This window comes from Octodon degus, unplaced genomic scaffold (assembly GCF_000260255.1).
Source record: "Octodon degus isolate 3935 unplaced genomic scaffold, OctDeg1.0 scaffold00009, whole genome shotgun sequence".
Lineage (NCBI taxonomy): Eukaryota > Metazoa > Chordata > Mammalia > Rodentia > Octodontidae > Octodon > Octodon degus.
In genome coordinates this window covers 12,614,622-12,624,080 of record NW_004524585.1, presented here as the reverse complement: position 1 = coordinate 12,624,080, position 9,459 = coordinate 12,614,622, and the positions used below count along the sequence as shown (strand labels likewise).

Genomic DNA, 9,459 nt, shown 5'->3' with positions numbered 1-9,459 from the left:
AACCACTAAGAAGAATGTATGCAGTGTGTTAATTGTTGAAACTGTCCTACTGATTTGATTTGAAACTGTCTCATTGCTATTTGTTTATCAATAAAATTATGGCAAATAAATAAAAGAAAAAAGGTATATTAATTGCTCTTATACATTGGAGTATTACTTAGCTATAAATATATAAAAAAATAGCCTTTCTCTCTGGATCAGAAGCAGGCTTTGCTTACCATCTGGTATAATAAAGGTACTATTTCTCTCCAGGATCCAGGCAAGGCAAGCTTGCTCTCCCTCTGCTGTGGTGGAACCCACTGTGTGCACGGCACCCACACAGCTACTTCAACGTCACTCCATGGGGCTAGAGGACTGAGGGTAACTGGCTCAAACATGAAGGTCATGCTGCTTACTTTGCTATGAATGAGACAAGTCCTGGTCTCTGACTCAGAACCTGTCAGCATCCATAGAACTGTGGCTGTTTATCTCATTAATTTGCAAGAAGCACAGTCTTAGACCCTTCATATCTGTTGGTACTCAAGTGGATGGCATACACAAAGGCAGGTGAGAGTAAAGCAAAAGGAGGATCTGAGTATGGAGAGCCAGCATGGCATGAGACGAGGCGGAGCTGGCCCACCATGCAACCCGTGGAGCGGTATTGCAGAGGCTGGCCTTGGTGGGGCAGCGGGTGGGTATCTGTTAGGACAATGCTGCCTTCATGTAGAATGCATGAAAATTATTGAACTATAAATTTTATCATTCACAGAGCATGGCCAATGAGAACCTATGAGGTCATTTTCAATAAAGGAAAAAATGAAAATTGAAAATATTTTCTTCACAGCCTATACCTTATGAATATTTCTGCCCACATCTGCTGCTTTGTGAAGGCTCTATGAGAAGAGCCAAGGAGTCTCTCTCTCTGTACCCTAGCCAGCAGGGCAAAGTTCTCACTGACTAATTGCTGTCGATCATCTTGAGGACAAAAGAATTAAAGTAAGAAGCAGTGACCTTCGACACACGGTTGCTGCTTCTTGTCTGCAGAACTGACTGTAACGGGGAGGGGCCATGGCACTTTAAAGGAAGAGAGAAGGAAGGGGAGGTGGTGTGGGGGGAAGAGTGATGCAGTCCCGGGAGCTCACTCATGGCCCTTACACCTCCTCGTGTGCAGAAAGGAGGGGCTTTGTTGGGAAGCTTCTAGCCTACTTGGCTCATGGAATTCTGAACTTTTCACTCACTGCTTACTAGTTTATAGATGGATGGAGACACAGAGTGATCCTGAACCTTTTGGGCCATGCAGAGGTGCTTGTCTTCTGTGGTCGCTCTTCAATGATGCAGGGATAGAAACCAGGGCCTCAGGCATGGTAGGAACATGCTCTGCCACCCAGCTATGCACACTGCTACTCTTAGAGTGGCAGAGAGGGGCCACCTCTTGGGCATCACTGTGAGAACAGCGATGATTGATCTGAGGCTTTCTGCATGGTGGCTTCCAGGGGAGGCACAAGGGGCCTGTGTTCACACCTGGGATTTTGCCAGGCTCTATGCTTGCAATGGACCCTATGTTGCTCATTTTTGCTGGAGGAAAAAAGGAAGAAGAAAATTACTTCAGAGCTCAGAATATTCTCAGGAATTTCCCTCTCCTCTCTGCACATTCCATTTAATAATCAGCACATAAATTGCTGAATGGAAAGGATATGGGCCCCCTCCCTACTCCATGTAAGCCACCTCCACGGCTCCCTGGTCCTTACCCAGCCCTGGGTCAGTTGTGGGAGCAGCCAGGAGAGGAAGTTTGAGGGGAGATTAGGTCTGGTCTGGCAAGGCGATACAATAACAGCCTTATTCAGGGTGCTGTGGCTTACAAAACTCAATTGTACCCGAGTTCAACCAGGCTGGAGGCCTGGACTGAGAGCTGAGATGGAGAAGCTGCCAGAAAATCCGGGAAACTGCTGGCAAGAGCCAAGTGGTGGCAGAAGGAGCAGGAGGAAGTTTTGGGAAAGATGGCTGAGTCACCTCCCTAGTGGCTCTGCTGCTGGCAGGTGCCCCCTGGAGCCCCGCCCTGAGGTTTTCAAAACTCCAGAGTTTCTCAACCCCAGCCTAGTGGCTGGCGGGACTCTCCACCCCACCTCTTGCTGTGTGGTTCCTTCACGGACACAAACTGAGTTCCTGTAAAGGGGCCGGTTTGGGTGCGGAGGAGTGGAATGTGATGGTTTAAAAGGAAGTGTGGGGCCTGAGGAAGAGGTAGCTGGGCACCAGGATGGGCGCGAGGGCAACTCTGACAGGTGTCGGCACCGGCCAAGTGGGGCTGGACAGGGCAGGGGTTTTAGCCTAACCCACAGATCTTCTGCATGGTGGGCCCGTGCCCCACCTGGGGGCGGGAGCAGCAGGGGTCTATGTAGCTGGTGTGTGGCTCTGCGTGCCTGGGAGGGTTGGGAGGGAGGGAGAAAGGAAGGGCCTGGGACTGCACGGGGTCTGACTCTGATTTCCCTTTAGGCTTTGCAGCTCTGGCGCTCCTCCAGTGCTGTAAGTAGCCCCGCTGCACCCAATCCCCACCCTGTCCCCGGGGGGCCTGCAGCTTGGAAAGACACCGGGAAACTCTGCCGGTTTCTTCTGTGACTCATGGCTTGGAGACATTTGCATTTGTTAAACCAAGCTGCTGACATCTATGGATGGTCATCACTCTATTTTTTTTTTTTTCCTCTGAATTTTCTTCAAAACAAACTCTAAAAGCTCCAGGTTCAGAAATGGCTCCGACTAACAGCCTGATGGAGCCACAGGCAGGAACCCCCCTGCCTTGCTCCCAAACCAAGTGTCCAGGAAGGACTGCATTTGCTAGGGAGGAATTAGAATGAGAGGAAGATTTCTGCCCACTCTGGCAGTGAGCCCCCCGGCTTGGGGATTATGTTCTTGGTGGGGCGCCAGCCAGGGGCACTCTCACCAGGGGGACAGAATAGACAGGCTAGCACTTCTCCAGGGTCAAAGACCCCACTGCAGGTCCCAAGCCAGAAGCCAGACTCCTTCTATATAAGAATTCTCATTTCGCTCACAACTCTGTCCCTCCTCCCCCAGGGCACACCCCCATACCCTGCTGGTGCTCAACTCTGGGCTCAGCCGGGAGGCCCAGGTCCCATCCCAGATTCCTCCTTCAGGTATTGCATACAAACTGGTCTGCTACTACACCAGCTGGTCCCAGTACCGGGAAGGTGATGGCAGCTGCTTCCCAGACGCCATCGATCCCTTCCTCTGTACCCACATCATCTACAGCTTTGCCAACATAAGCAACAACGAGATCGACACCTGGGAGTGGAATGATGTTGAGCTCTACGGCACACTGAACTCACTTAAAAGCAGGTCAGGCCACAAGATGATGGAGGGGCTGGGCAGGTCTACCCACGAGGGTGGGTGCTGGTCCACAGTGCCACCCCTGGGCACAGAACTGGAGGGCCTTGGCTTCCATGGGAGGGGATGCTGGTGGATGTTGGACGGTGTTTGGAGTGATGACAGGCAGCCTGTAGGGGCTCCTCTGCAAGGGGCACTCTTTTCCCCCGGGGTGGCGCCACTTTAGGGAGCATGGAAAATGTGTGGGACCCTGATTCACTGTTCTTTGCCTTTCCTAGTGGGGGGATCAGACGGGGCAGTGCACTGCAGAGAAACTACCACAGAGTCTGTGATCTCTGAGGACACTGAATCTCAGGGCAGGAGGACATCAGAGGCCTCACCCAGCTGGTCACCCAAAGCTGGGACTCTCCTATGGCCTCTCAGGCATGGGCCCTGTGTCTTGGCAACTTCATTCCACCTGGCCCTCCTCCCTCCCTGCCCTACAGGAACCCCAACCTGAAGACTTTCCTGTCTGTTGGGGGATGGAACTTCGGCTCTCAAAGGTAGGACTTCCTGGGGCAAAAAAAAAAAAAAAAAAGAATTAAAGGGAAGAGGCATGGCTCTCCCTGTGCACTGTGTAGGAGTGACAGTGGCTCTAGCACGTTAGGCACAGTAGCTTAAATGCTTGTCCTGGGCCTTCTTCATGAAGAAAAAGAGAAGGACTTGCCAGAATCACACAGCAAGTTGACAGTGGATCTCGCTTTGGTGGGCTGAAAACAAAGAGCTTCTGTGAACTCTGCTCTGGCACCTAGGAGGAGCAGACTAGAAACCAGTAGGAAAATGTAGGGGCTTGGAGATCCAGAGAGGACTCCTCATAGCACACAGAGTTGGAGAAGAGGGTGGCTTGTTGCTGAGTGAATTCTCTCTTGCTGAGGACTTTCTGAGTCAGACACCCTTTCCCAAATTATCATATGGAGTCCTCTGGACACCGCTGGGGATGTTATGACTGTTCCACTTTCCAGGTGAGGAAACCTACACTTAGGTTATAATCTTCTCCTAGTGGCTGCCTAGTGAGTGATAGATAGTCCAGGCTTGGAAACCAAGAATGCCTGGCTCTAAGGCACAAGCTCTTTCTAATCCTGGGTGTGGGTGCTGTTACCACCAGGCCTTCCTGGAGCCTCATAGGCTCCAGATCCCTGCTCCTAGGTCCTAGAAACCCTGCCCAAGGCCAGGGCACCTACCACATCAGTGATGAGTACACTATGGGGTGATTTTGGTCCTAGATTTTCCAGCATAGCATCCAGCACCCAGAAGCGCAAGACTTTCATCAAATCGGTGCCAAAGTTCCTGCGGGCCCATGGCTTTGATGGTCTGGACCTAGCCTGGCTGTATCCTGGGCGGAAAGACAAGCGGCATTTTACCACCCTGATCAAGGTGCTGGGCAGGTCGGGTAAAGCAAGGAGGTGGGTGGCAGGATCAGGGTGCGGGTGGATTAGAAGCTGTCTGCAGCTGATGCCCTCCAGGGGCAGGCAGGGGGCTCCAGCAAGGATGATACCCCATGGCCACAGTGGGAGAGAGGGGTGTAGTAGCTGCCCCTCACTGCCCACCACTGTCCACCTTTCAGTCTGAAATAGATGTTACTTGCTACTCACAGCATTCAGGGTCATCAGCTATATTTGGGGGCAGTGCATGCATCTCTGGTTCCCCAGGAGCAAAGTGACAGTTGAAACAAACTGTCATGCTACCTATGTCCATCTCTTTGGCTTTGTAACTTCGTGTAGTAGCGTGGGCTGAAACGCTAACACCTTCCACCTACCTGACCCCTGTCCTAATGGTCCCTGCTGCACAGCAAGTCACTGCCCAAGGGTGTGCGGGGTTTGAAGACAGGACTGGTGCAGCTGAGCTGTGGTAAAGGATGGTGAGCCCAAGGATGGGACCTTGGATAGGCCATTTTTGAAATCATTTCCACTGAGCCCCAAGCAGACTAGAGGACGACTCATGGGGTGTTCAGAGACCTTGGCATCCTGCCTCCTGGGTGCCTCTCACTCACTCACTGACTCCCATACAGGAAATGAAGACTGAATTTACACAGGAGACCCATCCGGGAAAAGAGCAGCTCCTGCTCAGTGCAGCAGTATCTGCAGGGAAGGTCACTATTGACACCGGCTATGACATTGACCAGATAGCTAGGTGAGCCTCCTGTGCCAGAGGCCCCAGGAGCTTCTACAGATACCCCTCCTTCCCCAACGCTGCCCTCATATTCTGTGAAGAGTCAGGAGACTGAAGTTTCAGGACCTATCTCTTCCAAGACCAGGTTGTGAACTTGAGCAGGTCACTTTCCTGCCCTGTACTACAATTTCCCAATCTGTCGAACAGGGCACAGCCAGCACTGCCTTTCCTGTTTATTCTCTGCTTGGAATGCTATTGACTAGCTGAGAGGGTTGCTAGGAATGTATTTGGGGAAAGGGAATAGAAAAGGCTACGCAAATCCACCAGCCAGGCGGAGGAGAGGGGTGGGTCCTACCTTTTATTTCTAGGATTCTGGAGCATCCTCAAGGTACACACAGGTAGCCCCTGTCTTGCTGCCTACCCCTCTTCACCCTGTGCCTTCTGCATGTGACTCGGAGGGGCCAACAGCCATGCAGGGACTCTCTCAAGCCCAGGAGCACAGTGAGAATCCCAGGAGTGTGGAGCAGTAATCTTACACACCTGTAGTATCTCCTTCAGAACCTTAGAGAACTGGCTCGGTGCTTGAAATGATCCTGTCGAGGGTAGGGCAGAGGTGGCTCGTGGCCATTTGCCCCAGATTCCTAATGCTCGTATTCATGCCAGTGCAGCTGTGGAAACTCCTTTGTACCCATGCGCCATGGGTTGAGCCATCCTGGAGTCCTGCTCTTTCTCCGCTAGGCCATCTGTTTCTGCTTTTAACCTACTGTCACCACACTGAGGTTGGCAGGTGGAAGGGCTGAGGAAGATGAAAACCAGCTCCCACACAAGTGCTGGGGCGCGTCAGGGCCTCTGCCCTGCCAGGAGTATACCTGCCTGAGCCCGGGGAGCCCCGACAACCAGGACTGCAGTCCCGGGAGCTGTCGGGCTTCGGCTCAAGGGCCTGTCTGTGTCCCCTGCTCTATCCTGCTGGTGCCCCACATGTAAAGCCAAGAGCTTTCCTAATCTCCCACCTCACTCTTCACACTCTTCCTCCAAGATACCTGGACTTCATCAGCATCCTCACCTACGATTTCCATGGAGCCTGGCGCCAAGCCACAGGACACCACAGCCCCCTCTTCCGAGGCCAGCTGGATGGCAAGGCTGACAGATTCAGCAACTTGGTGGGTACCCAGAAAGGAGAGGGCAAGGGACCACAGAGTGTCTGTAGAGGCTCCTGGGGCCTCTGGGGCAGGAGGTTCACCTGGCTATCTGGGCAATGTGTCAATGGCAAACAAAGGCAACCTGGTCATAACCAGCCCATCCAGAACTCGGCATCTGTCAAGCAGTAATAATCACTGCCTGTGCCTGAATGGAGTTTCCAAGAGTGACACCTTGAAATTCATCTTCTGATGAATCTGGAATGATCAGTTCCCAGAGGAGTGGGGAATCCCAGAGACGCTGCATCACTGTCCCTTCCGCTGCCAAGGTGACAGCACTAGCGCACACCCTTCGCGTGCTGCACACCTGCACCTGGCTGCTTGCTTAGCCCACACCTTCCCACCCTCCACCAGGACTATGCTGTGGGGTACATGTTGAGACTGGGTGTCCCAGCCAGCAAGCTGGTGATGGGCATCCCAACCTTCGGGAAGAGCTACACTTTGGCCTCCTCTGAGACTGGAGTTGGAGCCCCAATCTTGGGGCCAGGGCTCGCAGGCCGGTTCACCAAGGAGGCAGGGACCCTCGCCTACTATGAGGTAATGGAGATAAGGGAGAAAGCAGGATTCGCAGCACCTGGGGAAGGGGTCCTTCCACCCCCACTTTTTCTTCTTTGGGAATAAAAGCATGTTCAGTTGACCTAGTATCCTTGAGGAGGAGGAAGGGGGTCAAGCCTTTTGCTCCTAAAAGCCTCTAGCAGGTGCAGTTCCCTTCAGTTCCCCAAATATGCCTCTGGCCACAGAGCAGGAGTTTCCCTTCTGGGCCAGGCAAGAGCAGTGACCAAGAGGCATGTCTAGCCTCTGCCCTGTGCAGACCTGGCTGGTCCTCAGAGCCAGCCAACCCACCACTTCTCACATTCCTGTTTAAGGCAGAGGAGGCACTCAGACCCCCAAGAGTCCCAAGCTACAGCAGCCTAGTTCTGAGATGTTTTCATACATTAGCTTGAAGCCTGCAGCCTGGAGGCTACACAAGTGAAAGTGTGGGCTGTAGAGGGACTGAATGAGCTTCAGGGAGTGACTGCTGGTGACCTGCAAAAGTTCCCCACACTCCTCCTGTCCTGTTCTCTGCTCAGGTCTGTGACTTCCTCCGTGGAGCCACAGTCCATAGAATCGCCAGCCAGAAGGTCCCTTACGCTACCAAGGGCAACCAGTGGGTGGGGTACGATGACCAGGAAAGTGTCAAAAGCAAGGTAAGCTTCCCCAGAGTCTTGCATGCTTGAGGACCAGGAGGGAGGTGGGATCCCTGCCAGGCTCCAGCACTGACATCCTGTCCTCTGACCCAAGAGCCAGGTCTGTGGTACTGTGGTCCCCTCCTTGGGGAAAGGCCACATGACACATTTCTTCCATATTCACCCTGGCTCCTCTTGACCCCTCCCACTAGGCGCAGTACCTGAAAAGCAAGCAGCTGGCAGGTGCCATGGTGTGGAGCCTGGATCTGGACGACTTCCAGGGCTCCTTCTGCGGCCAGAATCTGCCCTTCCCTCTCACCAATGCCATCAAGGACGTACTCACTGCAGCTTAGCCCCGCCTTCTGCCAACGACACCCTCACACCCTCTGCCTCCAGCTGGCCTGGAACCTGATCACTTGCTAAGTCCCTTGACTGAGCCTCAGTTTCCCTCCACTTGGAATCTGTGCAGAGGGCCACAGCATGGAGATTGGAGCTCAGTCCTGTGGACAGGAGGCGGCATACGGCTCTGGGGAGCAGACCAGTGTAAGGCACAGGATCAATACCCACCTGCTGATTAATGGAAACGCTCACAGACTCCAAACTCAGCGCAAGGGGATTTCTGCAACTTCTTTACCCGTCCTCCTTATGAAAGGACATCACTTTGGCAAGCTCTGCCACCAAGTAGGCAACCGTCCTACAAGACACAGTGACCATACTAATTATACCCTCTGCAAAGTCCAGCTTCAAGCCTTTGCTCAGGCACATAATCGTGTCTCCTATCTCACTTCCCTTTCCTAATTCCACAGCTGCTCAATAAAGTACAAGAGCTTAACAGTGGGTTGCACTTGCTTCAGTCTGTCTTGGTGGGCACACGGAACCTCTGGGCTCACTGCCCTTGTCTTTTCTGGATTCCTCTCTCTCTCTCTGAGGCTTGGGAGCCTAGAACTTGCAGAGTTGAGGCTACCATGTCCTTTGACAGATCCCAGGGAGCCTCCCCAATAAGCAGCATCCTCAGATTCGCCCAAGCATGGCTGATGGCCTTCTAGACATTAGTTCACTGCCATCCAGGCTTGCAAGTTAAGATCCTTGTTGAAAGATCTCATTGCCAGTTCCTGGAGGCTGGTAGACCCCTTGGGAAGGAAAGCCCCTTAATCCCAACATCTCATCTTTGCTGATCTTTGGAAGGGTGGTGGGAGCTGGTGGTGGGAGGAAAGGCAGACATTTTCCCACGAACCTCCTGGCCTCTCAGGGGCTGGGACATCTGCAGGCACTGAGGGACGGGTTTCCTAGCTCTGTACTGCTGGTCACCCACAGCTCATTTCCTCAGGGGCAATTCATTCCGCTATGGGCTGCCCCAGTGCTGTCCTTGTCCCCAGCCCTCTGTCTTTGATCTAGCTCCCCTCCCACTCATGCCTTGACCCATGCAGAGATCAAAGCTCCCTTGCTCAAGCTGGCCTATGGCAGGAGGGGGAGGATGGATGGACTAGGAATGGCTCAGAAGACCAGCCAGCTTTCTAGTCTTCATGAGGTGGAAATGTTCCCAGGCTTCTGTTAACTTCCAGGCCCCGGACATGACTTGACCCAACAAGACTCCAGATCCGTACTGCAAAACTAAAGAGAATTTGTTTGTGGAT

At 53.0% G+C, this 9,459-nt stretch overlaps 1 protein-coding gene across 1 annotated transcript; it reads left to right on the top strand.

Annotated features, from left to right (window-relative positions):
• Window positions 1-2,090: 2,090 nt before the first annotated feature.
• On the top strand, window positions 2,091-8,657 carry Chi3l1 (chitinase 3 like 1). Its single transcript, XM_023708634.1, has 10 exons — window positions 2,091-2,258; window positions 2,470-2,499; window positions 3,126-3,327; window positions 3,801-3,857; window positions 4,578-4,728; window positions 5,363-5,484; window positions 6,500-6,623; window positions 7,014-7,196; window positions 7,730-7,846; window positions 8,038-8,657. The coding sequence occupies exons 1-10, from the start codon at window positions 2,234-2,236 to the stop codon at window positions 8,176-8,178; spliced, it is 1,152 nt and encodes a 383-aa protein (XP_023564402.1). The 5' UTR covers window positions 2,091-2,233; the 3' UTR covers window positions 8,179-8,657.
• The last annotated feature ends 802 nt before the right edge of the window (window positions 8,658-9,459 follow it).

Coding starts and splice junctions, on each gene's coding strand:
- Chi3l1 (XM_023708634.1), top strand. CDS start 2,234: ATGGGCGCGAGGGCAACTCTGACAG. Junction 2,259..2,469: donor CGCGAGGGCAACTCTGACAG/GTGTCGGCACCG, acceptor ATTTCCCTTTAG/GCTTTGCAGCTCTGGCGCTC. Junction 7,197..7,729: donor GGACCCTCGCCTACTATGAG/GTAATGGAGATA, acceptor TTCTCTGCTCAG/GTCTGTGACTTCCTCCGTGG.